The 23,417-nt window shown below is 39.3% G+C and overlaps 2 protein-coding genes across 2 annotated transcripts; one reads left to right on the top strand and one right to left on the bottom strand.

The window, feature by feature from the left end:
• Positions 1-994: 994 nt before the first annotated feature.
• On the top strand, positions 995-13,305 carry LOC140945049 (uncharacterized). The gene is made up of 11 exons (XM_073394118.1): positions 995-1,266; positions 2,021-2,139; positions 3,456-3,561; positions 3,853-3,995; positions 4,105-4,188; positions 4,296-4,333; positions 5,006-5,087; positions 5,678-5,807; positions 7,766-7,869; positions 9,050-9,144; positions 9,434-13,305. Exons 1-11 carry the CDS (start codon positions 1,161-1,163, stop codon positions 11,808-11,810), a joined length of 3,384 nt encoding a protein of 1,127 aa, XP_073250219.1. The 5' UTR covers positions 995-1,160; the 3' UTR covers positions 11,811-13,305.
• A 222-nt stretch (positions 13,306-13,527) lies between these two features.
• Positions 13,528-21,819, bottom strand: LOC140945051 (uncharacterized). The gene is made up of 10 exons (XM_073394119.1): positions 21,452-21,819; positions 20,297-20,351; positions 19,667-19,837; positions 18,878-19,144; positions 17,627-17,899; positions 16,882-17,157; positions 16,452-16,622; positions 15,808-15,987; positions 14,487-14,723; positions 13,528-14,025 (listed from the first exon to the last, which is right to left on the bottom strand). Exons 1-10 carry the CDS (start codon positions 21,758-21,760, stop codon positions 13,694-13,696), a joined length of 2,271 nt encoding a protein of 756 aa, XP_073250220.1. The 5' UTR covers positions 21,761-21,819; the 3' UTR covers positions 13,528-13,693.
• Positions 21,820-23,417: the final 1,598 nt, after the last annotated feature.

Raw genomic sequence — 23,417 nt, 5'->3', positions numbered from 1 at the left:
TATCCATTTTTGGTTACCAACTGTAAAATATTTCGTAAGGCACAGCCTTCCTTAGCTTCTTCAGAGTCTACAATGACAACTGATGTAGGTCAAGCTAAGACGTTACAATGACTGAAAAATAGCATGCAATACGATACTATGATAACACGTAAAAATTAAATAAGGAAAAGTATAGATGGTTTTCACAGTGACGTCATCAAATTGTAAAGTCAAAATAGCGGGGTTTAACGAATTCCTATTTACACTAGGTTGAAGATAAACAAAAACTAAATCTTTGTACGACTTTCCATTCCCGTAGCATGTTTCATTTCGAAAATACAGCAATTTGAACTTCCTAGTTTTAACGGTGCGTGACACCAAAATAGGAATGCTGTCTCGTTGAAAAAAAGTCTCTCCTCTATGACAGTTCAGCAGCATAACCATTTCGAGTATTAGAAGATATGTTTATGCGTACGTATGCTAGTTATCGAGTGATAAAAAGAGCTTTTGTAGAAAAAGTGAACTCCAGATGTTTTCGTTGATTTCCGGCGGCCATTGGTGCACCAAAACACTACACCAATATGGCGTCTCCATACAAAGCTCTACAAAGGTGCTTGAAACGTTTTGACAAATAACTCAGAAACTGTTGACCACAAAGACCTGAGAATTGGATGAATTGTTTATATATAGTCTTTAAAACATTTCATTTTCTTGGCTTCTTTCACTGGACGGTTTCCAATTTATTTTTTGGTTGCGTGACAGTGAAAACGATCTATACTGAAAACCAAATAATGCATTCTCTCGTTCGACATGGGATGGTATTTTACGCAATCCCAGAAAAAATTGCTTTGTAAGTACTTTGAATCTAAAAAAGATTTTACCTTTTACTTTCGTTCCTTTACGATTGAAAGAACTGCCTACTTTCCACAATTTTCCAAAATTACAGTGTTACAGTTACAACCGGAAGTCTTTGTTTCACCGGAACCTGTATTGCCCCAATGCATTATGGGTAAGGTTGCGGCCATGTTATCCGTGTCGAAAGTTTGAACGGCTAAATCACCTCCTGAAAGACGAAGTTTTCCTCATTGGTGCTAATATCATGAATAAAGCTTCACGCTACAAAATGTAAACACGCCTAAGTACCGCCATTTTTCCTTGGGGGGTTATAATTTGGGTAAAAAATGAAGAAGTTTTTCTCTTCGGGTGGAGGTAACGACAGCAGTTTTGTGGGCAAGACTTTTATTGTTGGTCGGTGTCCATGTGTGGTAGAGGAAGTCATTGCTGAAGGTAAGCTGAAAGTAAACTTTTTCCTGTTTGCCCTTTTTTCAGGTTTGATTCGTTGTTGGTTGATTAGAGTTATGTCCATCGATGGCTTAAGTTTGTTTTTAAGTTGGGGTTGATCGAAGAGGAATTTTCACGATGACAGCCAAGCTTAAAGATGTTGTGCTAATAGAACCTCTTAAGTTAAAGACAATTTTGTTTGACAGTAAAAGCTGAATTAATTAGTTAGACTATGGCGAATTTTGTAAAGTGTGAATTGTAACAGATTGCGTATTAACACAATAAGACTTAGGCTGGTCTTGTAAAGAAATCTCCGTCCCACATAACGCCAAAAGAAAACATTCGTTTACGTCATTCTGCTGCACATTATTATCTCAAAGTTATTTATGATATTTTCCCACATAAACTTGGTGAGCTGTAATTTTTGCTTGGAGACCGGTAGCCTTCAAGCAGTATGCCCTTTGTTGTTGGAAAAATTAAGATTTTCTTATCTGTTCAAAACATAAAACGACAGCCTGTTTTTTTAGCACACTAAACAGCTGAGGGGGCCTTTTACTTTTAGTAGGTGCATGGTGCCACAGGCTTTTTCTCTGTTTGTTATGGACTGGGCTTTATTCATGTAGATATTTCAGATACAAGTGTAGCTATTTGTATCGGAACATGTGAAAGCTTTTTAGCTCATTTAACTGCAGGTAGAACAAATTAGGATAAGTACTAAATATATTGACTCTCAAATCATTTTTGTTACTGAACCCTTCAGGTGGATTTTCACTGGTGTTCCTGGTCAGAGTTCCTAGCGGAAAGCGACATGCCTTAAAAAGGATATCAGTCAATAATATGCATGATTTACAAATATGCAAACAAGAAATTGATATAATGGTTAGTCATGATGATTCTTTGTTCTTCTTAAATGATTCATTAAATTTGTGATCCACCATTTTTTTGGCTCCCAAGCCTTACATGTAAATTACAGAGTCCTTGTAAGTATATTCCAAATCACCTTGACAGGAGAAGAAAATTTTATAGCCCTTCAGGCTCTTGATGCTCTTCTGAAATAAATATGATTGCAGTAACCCGAGGGAAAAGTTTCACCATTAGCCAATCAATAATTATTTAAGTTTAATGTTACCAAATGGTACGAGGAACTGAACTCCAACTCACCATTCCTAACCCTTGCAGCTTCATACCCTACTTGAGGGAAATTGAAGCTCTTGACATGTTGGTTGTGATAAGCTTTTTTAAAACTGTTTTGCCTCCAGCCAACTGGGATTCTTACTTGTTATGTGTGATTGCACTGCTCTGAAAGGGGTCACCGCCTTATCATGGTGGGGCAGTTTACACGTCTCAGTGACCCCTAGTGCTATGTAACCTGGAGTCTTGAACTCCTGGTAGGGCCACCCATGCTGAAAAGGTCGAAGGATAGAGATCCCCTGGCCCTCCTGGTTGGGGGTTGAGCATAGGGCTAATGATCCTGCCCCATAAAAACACTAATTGTTTCAGTGAAACTGGAAGCATTGATAATGAGAGAAAGTCACTAACTGGGGATGTCACTGCTGGGGCTGTATTGATGCTCATTGGACAAAGCCAGCAGGAAGCCCAAAGGCCGATAGGCCCAATAGTAGCCCCAAAGCATCAGACGATCATTAGTTGCTGGAACATGAGGACCACGGCAGAGGCAACACAGGCATGGCAAGTAGCTAAGGAGATGAAAAAGTTTGGGATTGAAGTGCCAGGGATAAGACTTAGTGAGATCAGGTGGAAAGACATAGCATCAGTAACACTGCAGAGTGGAGAGAAGGTGGTGTGCGATGAATCAGGTGGAACTAGCTAGGTCACATACTTAGGAGAGAGAGAGTATGAATGACTGCTTTACAGAATTAGGGTGGACACCAGAAGGATGGAAGGAGAGGGCAAAGACCAAAAGCTACTTGGAGAAGGACTGCTGAGAGAGAGCGATACAAAGTGCGGTGGAAGAGCTAGGAAGTAGCCAAAGTGGTTGCGCGAGACAAAAACTGTTGGTCAGACAGGGTGGAGGCCTTAACAGCCTGCTAGCGTGATGAGTCATGATGATGATGGTGGTGATGTTTGATTGTAAATTGGTTATAATTTTGAGGGTTTTGATATACTCATGTAACCTCTTTTCTTTTCTTCATGAAGATTAAATAATTACCTTTAAAACCATATTACTTCAACAGAAACTTGTATCTGGTCACAAGAATGCTATTACATACCTTGGTTGTACAATTAATCAGATCAACCCCGGGATTTATGAAGTCCTGATTCTCATGGAGTACTGTAGAGGTACATGACCTGTCACTATTATAGTTAGTGTGTTAAATTGTTTATTTTGAATTGTTCAGACACTTTTGGTTTTTTGCTTGTTCTCTTTGCATGTTGTTAAATGAAGAAGGCAGTTTGCTTTATGACTCCTAGAAAAGAAAAATACCATAATTTCCTTCCCACAACCTCAAGTTGTACTGGTCTACCCAACCATTTCTTGGTAGTAATGAGTCTGGAGAATGAGAATGAGAATGAGAATGAATAAGTCTTGTGGTTTTTCTCATAACTCTCACTTTCCTATATTTTCCACAGAGGGGCATGTTGTACAGTTGATGAATGAACACATCAGTTCTGGTTTCAGCGAGTCATTAGTTCTGAAGATCTTCACGGATGCCTGTGAGGCTGTTGCTAAGCTTCATCATGCAGATCCTCCAGTGATTCACAGGGATCTTAAGGTGCCTTAACCAATGTTAGCTAGTAATTGCTTGTAATTGGTGACGAGAGACGTTAAGTGAACTTTTGCTCCTGAAGATGTAGATTGTAAATTTTGTTTTTGACCTTTAGGTTGAGAATATATTACGCAGTGATCGTGGTGAATTTGTTCTTTGTGACTATGGCAGTGCTACCAGAAGAGTAGTGAATCCTCAGGTATAATTTATATGTTTTTTGCTGGCCTAGTATGTCTTCATCAGAAATAAAATCAGAAAACATCATTTGCTTAATGTAATAAAAAAATTGTATTTTTCCTGTCACAGGAAGAAGGTGTTACCAAAGCAGAAGAAGAGATACAAAAGTGAGTTATGTCGACCCATTAACTGTTGTCAAACTAGTACTACATCTATACTCATCTATGGGTCTAGGTGGAATTAATGGTTCCTTTAAAACAGGCAGAAATTTTATTCGTAACCATTAGGCATTCAATAATTTGTATTGGTAATAGCATCGTTTGTAGTGATATTTGGAATAAGTACCACGAGTGAAATTCGAACCTAACAGCTCATGACATTTGAGACAATTTTGAAATATCACAAGTGGTATTTATGCCAAATATCACGTACAAATCATGCTATTATTTGTTTATACTACTACCCACAAAAGGTTTGTGATTTTCACATGTAGGTATTTCAAATTAAGCTGAAATACCACTGCTCTAAGCAAATCAAATTGCAGAATTTTCTCATTTAGTAGTATAACACTGGAAACAGTTAATGTTAGTATAGCCACAAGTTATCATTTTGAAATTATTTTGATAGCTTGCCAGGATTTTTCAATGTACTTGTTTTCTCTCATGGCAAATGGATCCTATTTTAGCCAGCTTTGTATTGGCATTACTTAATAGAAACCTGAGGTAAAGATTAGCCATAAAGGCTACCACCCAACAGAGTCCCTCATACTGTAACTAAAGGTGACTTTAAATCACCATCTAAATTCATTGTTTTGTAAACACTGTACTGTTTGTCTACAGGTACACAACGCTATCTTATAGAGCCCCTGAGATGATTGATTTATACAGTGGTAAATTAATTACCACTAAAGCAGATATCTGGGTAAGCTGATCATTTTGTTTGGGTCACTTGCTGGCCTACAACTTGCAACACAGAGCAGGGCTTGAAAAAGGCTTGAATTCCAGCTTGTCCTTTGGGCAAGTAGCTCTCTCATTTTGCTTGCCCATGGCCACTTATTGCTTATCTTAGTAAATGATTTTGTTGGATGATGACTTGCGTGTGCTCTTGCCTATTGCAGCGTGTAAAGAAAGTCGTGTCCGATAGCCTGGGCTAGTGGATTTTGCTATCGGGCTAGCGATTTTTGTTCTTAACTTGCCCTACGGGCAAGTGCTGTTTTATGGGAAAATTCAAATTATAGAAGGATTGTAATCAAGCCTGCTAATCAAAAAGGGTTTTGGGGCTAGTTGAAATGACTTGTGGGCTAGTACATGCTAGCTACAGCTTGCCCGAATGGCAGGCTGTAAAACTGACTTTCTTTGCACCCTGCTGTTGCGCAAGTTAGCTTTAAAAGTTACTTGTCCAGCAAGGAAATCTACTTATCCCACACTACAAGACATGACTTTTTGGAGCCCTGTAGAGGTACGATGGTTGAAAGAATAGTGCTAAATATTTCACCATTTTTGTTTCTTTAGGCTCTGGGTTGTGTATTGTACAAGCTTTGTTTCTTTACACTTCCATTTGGTGAAAGTCCACTTGCTATACAGAGTGGTCAGTTCACCTTCCCGGAAACCTCGCGCCATCCTAAACTTCACAAGCTTATCAGTAAGTTTTCATTCTCTTTTAAAAGACCTTCTGTGTTATTATGTTTGTCTTTATAGTGATCATTGTCTTTGACATGATAGGAACATGATAAAAACTTTGGCATAATAGCAGAATCAAGAATGTCGGTTACTTTGCTGTCCCACAATAAAGATGCTCCAGTTATGTGAACAAAGCTTATAAAACTCAAGTGCCTTAGAAATATTTACTAAAAGATAAAAATATAACTATTTTTGTGTGTCATCAATGTATAGATCTTGAGTGAATGAATAGCATCAACAATAAAATTAATATTGGTAGTCTTTACACTAGAGCCTAAATAAGCTAAGAAATATTTCAAGACAATAAATTTCAATTACTTCAAGTAAAATAAAGCTTCACACATAATCGATTCTTTTTTACTTCAGGTTAACTTAAGGCTATTTTCTCATTGAACATAATTAAGTTAGATTGGCATGTTAAGCCTTTCTCAAAGCTCAAGAAACCGCAAGTCAGCTAAGTCGGTTTTAAGGATGGTTTTCAAGTCACTTGAAACTTTCTTGAATTGTTCCAACTTTCCGACTTTGATGAGATGCAAAGTAAAGTTACTTGAGATGTTACTTCAGCCTTCACACACAAATTTTTGGTTAAGTAAAGCTTAGCAGCTCTTAAGTCTTACTTAACAGCCTAGTATAAAGACAACATCTCCATGTGTGACCACCTATCATAATCAATCACCTCCCATAAGTGACCACACCTACATGTATCTGAAACGCCAAAATTTTCCTAGTGCAGCTTGCAAAGGAAGTAGTGTCTGATAGCCCAGGGCTAGTGGATTTTGTTGTCGGGCTAGTGAATTCTGTTCTCAACTTGCCCGATGTGCAAGTGAGGTTTTTCGGGAAATTAAAATTACAGAAGAATTGTAATCAATCCTGCTCAGCAAAAAATTTTTTCTGGCAGGTTGAAATGGTTTTTGGGCTAGTACATGTTAGCTACAGCTTGCCTGAATGGCAACCTGTGAAACTGACTTTCTTTGCACCCTGTAGTGAAATCACTACAGTTGGAACCTCTTGTAAACAAGCACCTCTCAAAAGCAACTGCCACCACTTTTTTCCCTTGTTTTTATCCTCCCGTGATTGACCACTTAAGGCCTAGTTTGATCTCCACGTTTTTTGTATGTACTACACTTCTAAGAGAATGCGATGTACTTTTAGTGGGAACATTAAACTAAGCATATCGAAACTTAGAAACTGCATGTAATGAATTCTCTTGCAAATGTAGCTGACTGTGTCTGGGCCTCTTTTAGAAAGGGACCCTCTGTGGGTCAATTCTCATAAGGGACCTCTCAATCTTCACATTTTGTGTGGTAGCTTATCCCTTTAAGTCCCAATAGTGATCAACATCAATTTTCTCCTAAAGATATCCATACATTGGCAAGAGAAAAGGTTATGAGAGTTTGTAAAATGATCACCAAAGAGAAAATACCTTGATCTTTTATCAAATTCTCTCAACTCATTATTTAAGGAAATGGATAGAGATCAGTTTGGAGAATTTGTATCTGGATATTGGGGCTTAAAGGGTTATGGGAGGCTTGACTGTATTGTTATCACAAAAACTTTTTGTTATGGCCATTTGTCTGAAATAGCAAGTTATGTACAATATCAAGTTTCCTATTCCTTTTCATTCTAGCCTGTCACTGTGTAACTCTTTCACTGCCAGAGTGCTTGATAGGGTTTTGTAAGGTGACTCTAACTTTTGAGTCTGTAGATGAAATCCAGCACTCAAATGAAAGTTCTCTGCCTTTACTTTCACATGATGCTATTTGTTTGCCAAAATTTTAGAAAACGAAATTTGCCTTTGGCCACATTTGGCAGTGAAAGGGTTTAAGACTTAGACTCAGCTAACCAACTTGACATTGTTGAAAATTAGTGTCAGATAAGGCAATAATTTCAATGGTATACATCACTTTGCTTTATTTGCAGGCTTCGTTCTCAATCCAGACCCGGAGAATAGACCAGATATTTTTCAAGTTTCCTATGCAGCCTTTAAACTCAGAGGTCTTGACTGTCCTGTCCCTAATGTTATGGTGTGTTGGCATTTTTCTCCTCATTTGGTCAAACAGAAGGGTATTTAGGTAGAACTATGTGTATTTAAGCAAAATGGAAAGATTAATAGAAACTGCCCCCCCCCCTCCCCCCAAAAAAATGCTGTTGTACCGTTAATCAAATCAGGCACTCTATGTTTTTCCTGCAATTTCTGCTTATTTGCAATAACAATTAAATGAAGAAGATTTGCTGTGATTTTAAGTGAAGACCATGAATTGTGGAGACAATGTGACCTCACAACAAAAATAACCTGCTAACCTTACCTTTAGACATGATTCAATATAATTAGAGGATTTGTATAGGTAATAGCATGATTTGTAGTGATATTTGGCATAAATATCATGAGTGATATTTCAAAATTGTTATACGAAATTTCACGAGCCATTAGGTGAGTGAAATTTGAGACAATTTTGAAATATCACAAGTGGTATTTGTGCCAAATATCACGTACAAATCATACTATTATTTGTTTATACTACTACCCACAAAAGGTTTGTAATATTCACATGTAGGTATTTCAAATTAAGCTGAAATACCACTGCTCTAAGCCAATCAAATTGCAGAAATTTCTGATGTAGTAGTACTGTGTAATGTTCAAATGCCTAAAATGAACCTCTTTGGCAGATCTGTTGGAAGGCTTTACAACAAGGAATGTTGGGGTTTTTGTGATTTTTCAGGTTAACATTTTTAAGGAAACCGATTTGGGTAGAAACTTTCGAAACACTAAAGACAGGGTTCGCACCCACCTTGAAAGTCCTTGAAAATTGCAGTGGGTGCTGGAAAGGTCTTGAATTCTAATGCTTACTTTATAGTTAAAGTAGAACTTCAAAGAGAAAGGAGAAAACACAAAGACCTTCGGGATAAAATTACTCATGTTGTTTAAGAACTAAAAAAGACATAGACTTAAGGCTCTTTTTTGCATTGAATGGAGTCCTTCAAAAATGGGAAATGTGTCGACAGTCCTCGAAAGTCCTTGAAAAGTCCTGTTCAAAAAAGGGTACGAATCCTGTAAAAAATTTCGAGCAATATGGTTTGATGGGTCCGTGCGTTCAAGATCAAATTAGGAGAAGGGAAATCTTAGGTTTGATTAAATGATTTTTGATGTGATAACCAATTGTTTTTCTTCATTAACTGATTTTTGTCGTTGTTTGTGTACATCAGAATGCAAAAATACCAGACACACTTCCAGAAACGCAATCTGTTGAGGAACAGCAAAAGGGGGAAAATGCTGCTCGAACAGCTGCTGCTAAAACAAAGTAAGGATGAATGATACTCGGTGCATATGTATATTGTTGCGACTAATCTCATAATCAGAGCTTAGCTACAAGAAAATTTGTTATCCGAGATGGGGTCTTGCCTGGAGGTAGCAAGGGTGGTCACCAAGCCATTATCAAGCAAAGCAAAGTACTAGTAAACTGACTTGGCCACAGTGGGTCTTTGATTTCTTATATCCCTGATGGGGCTACAAATGTCGGAAACGATGGTTTTGTGTGTTGGTTATTTGAAGTACCAAAATTAGTATTCCAAATTTGTTCATTTTTACAGGCGACATGAAGGACCAGTCACTACCTCTCTTGCTCCTCGTCAACGCCCAAGGGCGGGCCAAGGTCCTCAGCAACTGGCTACTCCTCAGGCTTCCTCGCGCTTAAGCCACATTGCTAGTCCTCAGCAGAATCGCAAACAGTACTCTCATGTACAAAGAGGTAATCTTGACGTTGAGAGTGCTCATGGCTTGAGCCACATGGCTAGCCCGAGACAGAACAGAAGGAACATTCCACCACAAGGACCAGAGAACTCCGCAGCTCATCAGCAAGTCCATACAAATATGGCCCGACGGGACCCCAGAGCTGTTTCTGCTGATCAAGCGGCTTCAGCGGTACCAGATCTGATGGATGTTGGCCAGCACCCATCAGCAGCAGTGTACCGTGTGGTAGCACAGCACGGGCAGCAGCCGTATCCTTACCAGCAGCAGATGACGAGGGAGCAGTACCTACAGCAGCAGTATCTTCAACAACAGCAGTTGGCTCAGCAACAGTATTTACAACAGCAACAACAGCATATGTTGATGCGTCAACAACAACAACGATTGCTCCAGCAGCAACAGCAACAGCTGCTTCAGCAGCAGCAGATGCTTCAGGAACAACAGCAAGCTCAGCGACAGTTGAATTACCAGGTGGAAGGTCCACCAGCCCAGCAATACCAACCTACCCAGCCACATCACGTCCAACAGCAATCTAAGTTCAATCCGCAGATGTATCAAGACACTGATCAATGCCCACTAAACCCATTTTACGAATATCAGCAGTATCCAACCTCCGGCGACGTACGGTACCACGACTACAATGCCAATCAACCGCAAGTAACATTTCAACAGCCTCAAAATGCTCAAGAATTTCCTCAACAAGCAAAACCCGATAATAGCAATAACAGATTATTGAGACCCCGCTACATGTCTCATAGTCGCTCTAGGTCTGACCCTAACTTTGCGGTTCATTATGATAGAAGCAATCAAGTTAAAATGCCATCTGTTACCCCTCAACCCAACGCAAGCAGCTCAAATCGTTCCCACTATCGAAGCCCTAGTGACCCTGCTCTCAACCAATCAAAAGAACCAGAGGCTGAAGTGCTTTTGGTAAACATTGACTCAAGTGATGAACCCACGCCGCACTGGAATCCTTTTAGTCCATATTATGAGTCAAACGAGTTGGACTTTACAGCCAACCAGAACGATGTAACCGATGATGACTTCGCGTCACTGCGTGCAAGAAACGAAAAAATTTCTCAAACCGGAACAAATTCTAGTTTTCAGCCCAATGTCCAAAGTCATCAGCCGAATGCTGCCTATCATCAAGCCAGTGTTGGCTTCCATCAGACCACTGCTGGATATCAACAGCCCAGTGCCGGTAATAGAACATCTGAATTTCTTCAAGGGGCTACTACGGATATTTTTGGATCTGCCACATTTGATAGCCAAGTAGCTGAGTTGCAGCAAGGTTTGAGAAGTAGCTTGGAAAATTTACAATTAGTAGATGTTCCTGCCGGGTTTGGAGACAATAGCATTTTTCCTCAACAGCAACAAGCAACGGAGATTGTTCAAGATGGAAACAATCCTTTTCTTCAAGGCTATCGTTCCACTGAAATTGAGCGACATTTGAACTTTGCAGGGGAGGTGTCAAGTGAAGACGAATCAGAGGAAGCTAATGAACCGGAATATTCTGGTTTCCCCCCACCCCCCTCCCCTGGTGTAGCAGATCCTTTCGGCTCAGCACCATTCGTCGTCCAGAAAGCTATGCAGGTCCCGCCAACCACAAGAGATGCATTTGGCTCGTCCCCATTTAATGCCCCACACCCATCACAATCAAAAGGGGTTGATTATCAGTTGAATAATGTACAGCTGTCTGAGCAACAAACTGATACCTCCGGTCATGCGAGCTCTTTCACTTCTACGCAAGGTTCTGGTGTCGGAATGGCCCCAGTACCGTTTCATGTTGAAGGAGACGTTAGTAACTCTTGTCCGTTTGTCGGGAATGTTACTGAGCATGAAGATCCATCAGGCTTAGTTAATCCCGCTGTTGATTTTGTAGACAACATAGACGATCCATTTGGCGGAGTATCTTTTAACGCTAATCCAGCCTTTAAGCGAAGAAACGCCAAGAGACAAGGAGGAGCCTTAAGGAAGGGGCCTCCGGAAGCTGCCCCAGTTGGTGATCAGGGTCCTCGTTCTCGACCCCGGCGACTTTTGCCCCAAACACCGGACAAAACCCCTGGTGTAACTCATGGTGGTCAGCGGGTTGCTAGTGGACAGACTAGGACCCAGAACATTAGAGTTATTTCAGTCATACCATCCGCAAGTTCAGTGCAGACGCCTGGGAAATATGAGCCAAAGTCAACCGGAAATAGACAAACAAATGCGGCCACGTGACTCAGGAGTAAACTAGAAATGTACAACTTATTACCCTTTCTTCTCAAATCAGAAAATCAGTTATTCTCGATGTTGACTAGAAAAAACACGAGCGAATTCAGAAATCGCTCTGTTGAGTTGTAAAAAAATAAGTATCTTAAAATTCTCTGCGCAGGCTCGAAAGACAAACCGTTTCGGAAATAAAAATATCGAGCGAAGTCGATGTTATTCACTATGATTCGCGACGGCTGTTGTCGCGTGATTAATGTATGTCACGCATTATTAGCTTCTTACGCAAACTTTCCTGAGTCTTGTCACGTATTCTATTCTGTCTCGTCGTGTGACACCCTAAAAGGAGACTTGCGCATGGACGATTCAGTCGTACCATGGCTTGCAAACAGCGAGTAAGTACTGCTAATCTAAGCGAATCATTTTAACTCTTCAAAATGTGAATGTTTTCAAATTGTTTGAGACTAAAAACAGTTACCCGTGGCGGGCGTTGACTCAAATGGTCCAGCAGGGATTTAACCTTAAAAAGCGATTTTTTTTTCTCATTCACTTGTTGCGTCGACTATGCATAGTAGTAATGATACTGGAAAGTATTTAGGGAAGTTTTATCGTCTATCCGTTCTGGTAGTTTTGGCTGTGAAGTTACGCGAAGCTTTTATGGAGAACCATCGCGCTCCAATGGAGGTGTTTTGTGACAAGCCAATTACATGTAGGTAAGTAGATGTTTGAAATTTAGCGCAGAATGTTGGATTATGAAACAGTTCATTGTGCTGGACACAGTGTGCTAACTCAAATTACCGTCGAGTTTGACTTGAAGTTACAAAATGTACGTTCAAAATGTCCTTGTTACAAAGCTTAACTACTCTGGCGCTAAACGACAAAAACTACTTTTTTATGCAAATAAAGAAGTTCACTGTGGTATTGAGGAAGAAATAGAATTTGGTCAGCTTGTTGCGACTTGCTGTCAAATTGATTTGTTTTTTTTTAATGCTATTCTTTTCTATCACCTTAATCCGTTGACAAGTATTTGTAACTTTTTACTTAAAGAATGAATGGTCGAAAATGCAGGTAGAAGCCACTTTTCGTTTGAATGGACGTTGTCGAGACAACGACCCGCCCCACCGCCACGTTACTAACTGAAATTTCATAGGAAGTACCAGACGAAGGCTCTTCACAACCACACTGAGGGATTTGAACCATGCAGAGATTTCTGAAACTACGTGAACCTTTTTCTACAATAAAAGAGGAAATATCGATGATTGTAAATTAGCCACGTTTTGATTGATTTTAGGGACGTCAGTATAGTTGCTTGTAAAATAAAATATATCAGCTCTAAGCTGTAACGTTAATTGCCTGATATTCTTGAATTAAGTGTTGTCAATACCAGTAGCAATCTGATCCTGCGTCAACGTGACAGTTTTAGATTTAAAATAAAATGATTATATGAAATAATGAACATTACCGCTTATGGACGACAGAGGCTTTTTGATTTTAATCTTTTCGGCACTGTTAAAGAATCGCAAATGAATAGGGCTGAGACCTCGGTAATGTATGAAAGTAGTATTTTCTTCTGAGGTGTGGACATTTATTTACTTATTTTGGTGGTTCGTATGACCATACACATTAATCGTTCCTTTTATTCCCTTGACCTGACCGACAGTTTTGGAAAAGAAATAAAAACAATAACAACTGCAGTATCTCAAAGCAAAAAAGATTACCAAGCCGTATTGTTTACTCTTATGCGGAACCAATTATTCCAACTACCGCTTACAAGCAATGTGTTAGATTCTGGGATTTTACACGTTCGAATAAACTGGTTACCTCCGATAACTACAAGTCACTGATTACTTATTTCAAAGCTATAAACGTTCGCAGAACTAAATTTGGCAACAACATTAGTTTTTATAAGTCTGATAAAACACTTCCACCTCGTGGGGTTGGAAATTGTAGCTTCCAGCGAGCAGGCTCTTAGTGTCACTCGCTCCATATTTGTAGCCTGATACTTGCACGTAGTTGTAACCCAAATTAGAGTACGAGTTGGTGTTGGAACCTGCACCATCAGCGATGTAAATATCATAGCCGCTACCAAATGTTGGACCGTAGCCACTGTTTCCATAGATGGCATGCTCATAGTTTTTGATGTGAAGCTTGAAAGGCTCCAGTCCATCTTTATTTTTAAAGGAAAATAGGAAACCATGGACGGAATGTGTGTAGGAGCCGCTAGAATCTGCAACAAAATTATCAGTTGCGTCAGATATAAATTAAAAGATTAACTTGACTCGCCGAATAACGACTGCACTGGGCTGCCAAAGTCTAGACTATATACAGAAATATTGTACTTTAAGAAAACGATAAGTTAACCAGAACAGTCAGCGGACAGCTTATAAAAGAAAAACAGCCAATTAAACCCATCCCGATCCAAGGGCCTTATTATAAATAGATGATCATACATGATAATCTATAATTTATGGTCTACTCGAAAACCCATTGTGCAACAAGATAAAAACATTTGTTGGTTTTGAAGATTCTTTCCTATTTACTTGTTATCTTTCTTTAACTTATTAAAAAAAACTTTCAGATTGTTTCTCCTTCGCTTTTTCAAGGAACCAGTTTTTGAAAGCTGATGTTCTTCTTTCCTTCAATATACCTATACAACCCATGATACAGTAGCTTATAACCACTACTTACGCCAGTTTCGGTCAGTGTATCCCCCGAACATATACTCTCCCACCCTCACAAAGGTCACTGTGGGACCCAGGCCATTGCACTGCGAGTGAAATGTGCTGGAACTCCATCCATGGTCCGTAGCTCGGTAGCAGAGCTTCCACTTAGATGGCAGTGTAGATACAGGCTGCAACCAACCTTTCAGCACCTCCCAGTATTTGGTTTTGTTACCGAGGATCGTCGATGGATCAAACTCTGGCCCTGTAGAATCAAGGTGTAAAACATCAAACTCAGTTCAACTCAACTTCAACTTTATTCATTTCACTTCTGCAAGTTGCAGCTGTGACTGCTAATTTATTCACATTCTTTCGTACAGATTTAATCCAATCAGAAGCCAGCTGGAAACTGTCCTCGACTTCTGATTGGTTAATGTCCACGTGAAAGAATGTGAATTAATTAAAGGAGGTCAAACTTTTGTACTCCTTGCTGTAAAGATTTCTTAGCATAATCTCGCCTGGGTAAGCTAGTAACTTATACCCATTCCAGAGACGGAAATAACCAATACACGGGGTCAGCACATTACTCTAAATTAGTAAAATGTCTTCGACATTGATTTAGATTTTAAAAATATGGGTAAGGAATGTTGTGCTGAAAATTGTTAATATCAATATATAAACTTGAAATTAAATGCGCATGCAACTGTGTAAAGGAGACGCTGGTACAAAACTTTAAGCATGCATTTCATCCGCGCATCACTTACACGATAAAAACTATACCTTTTTTCAAGACTTCTTGACAAGGTATCATGTATAAGTAAAAAAGTCTTTCTCTGACCGTTATCTTTACCTTTTCTTAAATTTAGAAAAAAATCCATAAGACAGTGGTATTATCTCAGTGAGTTTGTATTGAGATCAACCGGTATCTCCTCAACCAGTAATTTTAATGTCTCACTCGAACACTTGAAAGAATGTTATTATTTTTTTCATCAAATACAAAGTATATAATACAAGTTATTTTACAAACTTTATGCAAATACCCTACCCGGACCTAGTGATTAAACTAATGAATTCCAAAGATAGCTTTGTTAATTTACGGGTGATGAACTTTGTCTCATGATAAATTAATTTACGTGATAGCTTACTATCACTTCAGAATGATGACACTTAATTTTTACTAGGAATGTATTGTTTTTTGGTCCAATCCTTTTGCACTGTAATCATCTATAGTCATGCTAACAAAAGGCTGTTGTTGTTGTTGTTATTGTTGTATTGTGACCAACTCTTAATAACATACTAAACTGTAAATACAACTTTTTTGAGGATTGTCCTTGAGGATTGGGTTATACCTTCGCAAATTGGTGCTTCCACGGTCCAGTTTCCAGTCTCCCCATCACAAATCCTGACCGGCGGTCCCCTCAGCCAATAACCTTTGTTACATTTGTACGTGATATTTTTTCCTTCCCTGAAGTCATTTCCTAGAATGTATCCATTTTCGAGTGGAGGAGGTTCGTCACACAATCGGTGACCTAAAACAAAACATTGCATGTATCATGACCAGATATTTTCAAAAAAGCAAGCAAGACAAGTTTCTTTAGACGCACTCAACACTCCGTTTGGGAGAAACTGAAGAGAAACCATATTTTAACTACCTTGTAACGCTGTTCTTTAGTAGGAGCCATACAGTAATGATATAAAGGAGGGAGGTTCTCTCGACTTCGAATGTTAAAATAAAAAATATTACTGAGCCGTTCAAAAAACGGTTCATTCCAGTTTGTGGTAGCAATAAGCTCGTTTCTCTTGAGCGAGGCTTTTTTCTGGCTTTCTAATTTTCTCCTTAGTTCAGTTTCTTGTTTTATACATAAAAAAAACAAAACAAAACAAAACAATAAGAAGATACAATTGTTTATCATTATTATTCGCGTTTCCCATGGTATTCCTTATTACTGAAAGCTCAAATATGAGTATTGAATTAAAGACTTCATTTTATCACATGTTGGGGCCACATCGCTCCAATTGCCGTTTTCCTGACAGAGTCGGTTTGTAGGTCCTTCCAAGTGGTATCCTGTGTCACAAGTAAATGTAACCATCTGTCCTGCCCAGTAATTTGCTCCAGTCTTATAACCATGCACAGGCATACCAGGATCTCCGCAGCCAACAAGCTCTAAAATTAAAGAGATGGAGACCTTTTTTTTTTAATCCTGTAAGGTTATCAATACGCATAGCTTTATTTACTTTATTTAGCAAGATCTATGCGATCCAAGACTTGTTGGACCCTTATACCAGCTCGAATGCGCTTATCTATACCACTATCAACTATTTTCACATTTTTCTAATCACTTTAATACTGTGTGTCAAGTTGTTAATAACGCTTTTTTTTATCCCTTCGCGGATAATTTACCTCTTACTAATCATAATGGTACCTGCAATGGTTGAGGTCTCCGCAGTTCCGTTGTTGTAGTTCTTAAAGAAACAAGTGTAGACGCCCTGATCACTTGGACCAAATTTTGGAATAACAAGCTCTCCTGTTACTTCTTCTTCAGTCTCTGATGTTGTGTTGGCAGAAATGATAGCTTCATCTTTGCGCCACTCTAGGGTAGGGATGGGGGATCCCCGGGCCGCACATTGCAATGTTACTGTATCATACGCATTTTTTACGGCCACGAAGGGGGGTGGTGCGATAGTGATAACCGGAGGCACTAATAACAGAAAACGAAAAAACGGACTTTATATCCATAAAAGTACGTCTTACCATCAATGGATAAAATCAAATAATGCGTCTCGTAATAAATCAGATCGGAGTTTATTTCGATCCTCGTACACGGTAATGTTTATGTGAGTAAAGTTTGACAGGAACAAAGTGTCTATACAGGGGCCAAAAAAACTCACTAAAAAAGTTAGTACGCATTTGTTTGAATTAACGTATTTCCAGTGTCAAGGGATATATAGTTGATTACGGCCAGTGTTTATTCGTACAGGACTAGATACAATATACTCAGGTTTTTCATAGAAGATCTGCTTGACAATGCAAACTATAGTATGTCATTTTGCTTCGTCCGTTTCTACGCCGAATTTTTTTTTGTCGCTGTTTTTGTTGTTATCTTATCTAAAACAAAAAAAGCAAAGTAATGGCATCGCGTGAGTATGGCTATTTTCTCGACCACTTACAAACAGGTTTCACCACAAGGACAATCAGCGCATACACGTGACCCAGGTTGTTATCTCCTCTGCACATGATTGGTCCTCTGTCTTCCCAGCGAGTTTCCTTGATAATGAGATCTTTCCCAGCCATCACGTGGCGACCATCAGATAATGTCCGGAATGACCGAGTCCATATTATTTCCGGAGGTGGATATCCAAAGATGTTGCACGTTAATGTCGTATCCCAGGTCTCGTATCCCATGTGATACACTTCGGGGGCTTCTACAAAGCGTGGCGGCACTGCAAAAGAAGTGTAAGATTATTAAGCATGGAATAAGAACAACCACCAAAAAGATATTATTCTGTTCGTAAATTAATTTTTTACGCAGATTTTGGAGTTACCGACCTGGTTATAGGCATTGATAGATTGTGTTCGCAAATTTAGCATAATATGCTACTAGCAGTGCTCGTTTCCTATAATAATGCTATTTTTTTTTGTAAATTGTGCTCATTAGCAAAAAAATGGAGAAATTATGATTGCACTTTTTACTTTTTATTAATTTAAAGATTAGGTGAAAACATCGCAATTACTATGCAATAAACAAACAAACACATTTACGCCATTTACATTTAGAAACTTTGAGGGTGTATTATTTATTGCCTGACAACTAAAATAACTCATACAAACAACTGACAACCACCTCGCGGACGCCATCTTGGGTAACGGAGCTAGTTTAATACGGTCAAACCTCTTTAATACGGACACCAAAGGGACAGAAGCAAGTGTCCGATTTACAGAGGTGTTTGTATTATAGAGGTTGGGAATGTATGATTTTGGCATTTCTGGGACCAAACGAACTGTCCGTAATAGAGAGGTGTCAGTATTATAGAGACGGTGTCTGTAAGGAGAGGTTAGGCTGTATGCGCATCCGTTGAGTCCTGCTGAAAGGTCCTGGCTCACTTCATGTGGAACCCATGGCCAGGTCCGATGAATATGACAATAAGCAGCCAAAAATTGATTTTGTTGCTTAAAATTGCCTGTAACACTGATCTAGGGCCAAAAAAGATTGGTTACATGATCAATAAAGGACAATTTTTTGCTACAAAAAATATGTTCCTGGCAAGGAAGAATTATACCAAAAATTATGCTAGCAAAATCTATCAAAAACCTACTTGAATACTAACCGTGTGAAGTACTTGTTGTGTATGTTCTATATAAGATTTTTGCCACAATTTAAATGTACAGTTTAAAGTATAGTTTAGATTAGAGTCTCATACCTACTACAATAATCTCGACAGTCGCAGAATCAAATCCCAAGAAATTCCTCGCCTCGCACTTGTACAAGCCTCTGTCGGCGAACTGAATGCTGAGAAACGTCAGCGTTCCCATGTCAGCATCGTAATTACTACTGTCAATCATTTCACCGTTTTTATACCAAGTAACCTCTGGCTTAGGGAAACCCTTTGAGTGGCATGGAAGAGAGATATTCTTTCCTTCTATTGTGGTGAGATTTGAAGGAGGTCGTTTCTTGATTCTGGGCAGCTCTATGAATATGAATTTAGATCACCTTTGTCAGTATAAAAGCAAATTAGCTGCAGCTCTTGTATTGCATTACTTCACTGAAGTAAACAAAATGGTTCCTTGTTAGTCACTACTCTTCTTACCCCAACATTTGCTTCGCCCATTTTTGATCATATTCTTATTTATCACATTAGCGCATAGTATATATGACGATACTTCAACCTCGTCCCCAGGGCTCTTTTCCCTGGCTTCTGGAGGTGGGGAAAAGCCAGGGAAAAGCGCCCTGGGGACAAGGTTGGGCTATAGTTATGAAAAAAAGCCAAGAATAAGTAATAAATATTAAGGAAGTATTAAAAAAAACACTTAAGGGGAAGAGGGAATTTAAGGCTGTCAAACGATTGAAGAACTACACTTTTCTGAACTTTAAAAATTTGTTTTGAGTTTAATGAGCCGCAATTTTTCCGTAACGTCGAACAATCAGTTACAGAACGCTCTAACTGATATTGAGGTTTATATAGAGCCCTTTCCCTGAAATCCAGTATTACCTATGTCTTCGATCATTTCAGACGTGTTTCCTGTAAAAGCTTTTCCAGGTCTTCCTCTGTGTCCTCTGGGTCCTCTTTCGCCAGGTGGACCTCGTTTACCCGCTCTTCCAATGTAACCTGGCCTGCCTCGTTGTCCACGGCGACCATTTTTCCCTTGGGGCCCTCTTTCTCCTGCAAAAGGTTATCACGATTGTTACTAACAGTGCCAAAGACTTGAAAAAATGAATGCAGAAAGGAAAGCTACAAGTAAAGATTTCCGACACTATTCATAATTTTCCGAAAAAATGATGTACCTGTAATGAGCGAGTTTATAAATTGTTCTGTTATCAGCAGTAATAGCCAAGGAACTTCTAATCATTGCTTTAAAATAAGGGTACCTTTCAGTGGCTGATTCTTGGCTGATTCAGACCTTCAGATAAAGGGCGGGGAGGAGGGGGTTAGGGGCCTCAGTTTGGTCTAAAAATAAGGGAGTGGGGGTGGGGGACCCTCCCCTGGATCCGCCGCTGCCTTTAGTAGAACCCGGTTAATCTTAATAGCTGTATGTCTTCAAACAAAAGGATAGCAGTGGCCGTCATTTCTTCAATGCACTTGTCTGACGTTAACATTAGCATTTTCAATCAAGTTTCTTACCTCTCATGCAGACTACGTCTTTTTCTGTGCCATTGCTTGCTGCTTTTACTGTGACCTAGCAACAAAATAAAATAACAGAAGAAAAAAAAAGTGATAGGTTTCCTGTTGTTGTTAAACTCAATTTGACCCAAATAGACAGCTCTTAGATAATCGCGTGACCTTCCAATTAGGCAATAGCCGTTAATATCGTTAATAGAAAGATTGTTACTCCAAAATTTGTCGAGCGAGTAGAAGAAAATATTATATTTTAGTAGCTACTTTGTATCTCAGAATAATGGCAAACACGCAAGCCTGTTTAAAAATAGCCTTCTGCGAAGTTATGTAGCGCAAGGCAAAAAGTTCTGATAAGGGGAAAATCACGTCGACGTACAATATCGGATCTTTGGTCAGTAGATCTGGATCAGTAAATATCCGGTTAATACTCGGTAAAAAACGACTGGGGCTTACTGGAAGACTAGGAGAATGAGACAATATAGGAAGAAATAAAGTTTCGCAAAAGGAGATTGTGCATTTGAGTCCAAGGAGCCAATAATATCAGATACATTGGAACATCACCCTATTCATAGCCTGCGTAGCAAGCGTTTCCTTGCGAGTTCGTCGAGAAAGTTGGGACGAGAGCAAAAAAAAAGAAAGGACGGGGGAGGGGGAGGGGATCTTTTTTGCTTCTTTTTTGCTCCCTCTCTAACTTTCGCGCAGTAACTCGATTGGAAACGCTTGCTACGCAGGCTACCCTATTCAGGGTCACACGCACCAATTTCAAGCTTCGTATTCATTTTCTTGGAAGCTCTGTATTGAGCTGATAAAATGATCATCGAAAGTAAAGGTCTACAGTTATTTGCTGTTTTAATAAAATCAATAACAATAGCAGCTAGAAAAAAGCTGAAGAAAATCTCACAAAACGCTGACAAACCAGTGCAATAAGGAATGATGACGAACTTAGTTCAATTGCACTAGACCTGACAGCCGCTAGAACATTCGCAGCGTGTGCAACCACATGTGCTCTGAAACGGTCCTGCGCTCAATAGGAATCTTTTGTTTTAGCATTGGTCATTGGTCACGGATTCAATCCACAGGCTTGCTTGCAAATTAGTTGAGTATAGGCAACACGACCATGCATGGTTGACTATACGATATTAAATACCTTAATAGACATACCTTCGCAGATGCTCCCAAACCAAAGAGTTGCATGCAAGCATTGTGGCAGCTGACGCAGCTTTTAGCTCCACCACCAGAAAACTCATATTCTCTTTTCCGTCGTTGTGTTAGCTCGCCTTCTTCGTCATCTCCATTGTTATTGGTTTTACCTTGCAAAGCCACCGATGGCCTTGACTGAAGCTGTAAGACTTGTCTTTCCAATATCTGCAGTTTGTATATTACGGTTCCGACAGACGTTATGGTCAAAATTAAGTTGATTAACAGGGCAAATACTAAGAGACGGTTGCCTCGGGATTTTTCTGGCTCCATGGTGCAGTGCAGAGTGCTTTGTTGTGTTTAGTTAACAAACTGGGTCGTTGGGGAATATATAATTTAATATTATGCATGTTTAGCTGAATGAGTTCCTCAGACAACAAGGAATCAGCTTGCTTCAGGACCTAAACGTGCCAAACATGCCTTGGCGTAATGCTTCCCCCTAAAGTCAATTACTTTATTTTTCCATTAAATGTCATCTTCAATTAACATCGGCGTGACTTTGTCCTGAAAACTACCATGAAAACCTCAGTGCATCGCTACTAATAATGTTTTCAAAGTTTCTTCATCTTATCAACTAAATTACACCAACCATACAGATTAATGTAGGATTCAGTTTTTTTGTGAAATTTAATTAACGAATACTGAGCTTTACATCAAACTACATAGCTGCCAATGTGTCCAAAGTGTACTACGTGAGGAATTGTTGACGAATAAGTCCCACCCTTACACGAAACGGAAGACTTAGCTAAAAGCTGGCTCGTGGTTGAAACCAGCACGTCGATTGTTAAATATATCATATTCTTCCTGTGAGACTATTGAACAGTTCCTTTTAACCTGTTAGAAATCAGTTCAAGATAGGGACATAGCAACTGGCGTTTGTTGTCGTTTAGTTGCGACCTTGAGCTACCTTGGTGTGCTGGACTGCTTTGTTTTTCACATATAACCATGTTTATTGACTTTGTAACGTAGCATTAAGTACTTTTCTCTTTTCATGAACGAAGTACAGGAATCATTATATCATAAGAGCTTGAAACGCAAATTGTTTCGAATCTTTTATGACTTCAACAAAAAATGAGTGTTCTCATAGTAACTTCCTTATATTTTTTTGTAATTATTGCTTTTCAACTGTTTGAAAGGTTTGAACCCAGGAATCATTTTATAAGTAGGTCTTGATCTTGAGTATGATCGTTTAATAACATCGCCACTTAACTGACCTATCAGGTCTATAACCAGAGTTTTTATACTCACGTCTCTTGATGGTACTTTGATGGTACAGTCGACTCTCGATAACTTGAACCCTCGCTAACTCGAGCCTCGCGCTAACTCGAACCAAAATCGATTTCCCCCGGATTTCCGTCATAAATTCACTGTAATTTTACCCTCGGTAACTCGAACCATCGATAACTCGAACTCCCGCTAACTCGAACCAATTTTCGTTTCCCCTCAGGTCATTTTCTATATAATTTTACCCTCGATAACTCGAACCATGTTTTGAGCCCTTAAAAAGTCGGGGAAAAAGCCGTCTACGGGCGTCCGAAACATTGAATTTTGCATTTTCTATTGACGTGTTGTAGGAGTATAGTTTACTGGTGGAGGCTGATGTTGATTGTCACAGGCTAACGTGAAGCAGCTTTTCTTCTTAAAACAGTAAAACGCATGCTCCATTTCAGGCTATGTTTTGTTACGTTGCGTTCTAATTTATAATCTAGAAGTATGTTTTAATTTTCGCTTGTTATTTCTACAATTAAATGTGATTAAAATGTTCACTGTGCAGTAAAAACTGTTTTTTACCTTACTCTCGGCTATTTTCTTCGGGATCCCGATAACTCGAACCTTTTTTCGATTTCCCTTGAAGGTTCGAGTTATCGGGAGTCGACTGTATTTTACAACTCAATTTGACCCTGAAGATGACTACTGCGCAGGTTATCGA

The sequence above is a fragment of the Porites lutea genome, chromosome 8 (assembly GCF_958299795.1).
Source record: "Porites lutea chromosome 8, jaPorLute2.1, whole genome shotgun sequence".
In the NCBI taxonomy this organism is placed as follows: domain Eukaryota; kingdom Metazoa; phylum Cnidaria; class Anthozoa; order Scleractinia; family Poritidae; genus Porites; species Porites lutea.
This window is presented reverse-complemented; position numbering and strand designations above follow the sequence as displayed.

Excerpts from the sequence above, each read along its gene's own strand:
- LOC140945049 (XM_073394118.1), top strand. The coding sequence starts at position 1,161 with ATGAAGAAGTTTTTCTCTTCGGGTGGAGGTAACGACAGCAGTTTTGTG. Across the intron at positions 3,562-3,852 it reads TCTCATGGAGTACTGTAGAG|AGGGGCATGTTGTACAGTTG; the intron begins GTACATGACCTG and ends TATTTTCCACAG. Across the intron at positions 4,189-4,295 it reads GAAGAGTAGTGAATCCTCAG|GAAGAAGGTGTTACCAAAGC; the intron begins GTATAATTTATA and ends TTCCTGTCACAG.
- LOC140945051 (XM_073394119.1), bottom strand. The coding sequence starts at position 21,760 with ATGGAGCCAGAAAAATCCCGAGGCAACCGTCTCTTAGTATTTGCCCTG. Across the intron at positions 19,145-19,666 it reads TGAAATGATCGAAGACATAG|AGCTGCCCAGAATCAAGAAA; the intron begins GTAATACTGGAT and ends TCATATTCATAG. Across the intron at positions 17,900-18,877 it reads TGTCGAGATTATTGTAGTAG|TGCCGCCACGCTTTGTAGAA; the intron begins GTATGAGACTCT and ends CTTCTTTTGCAG.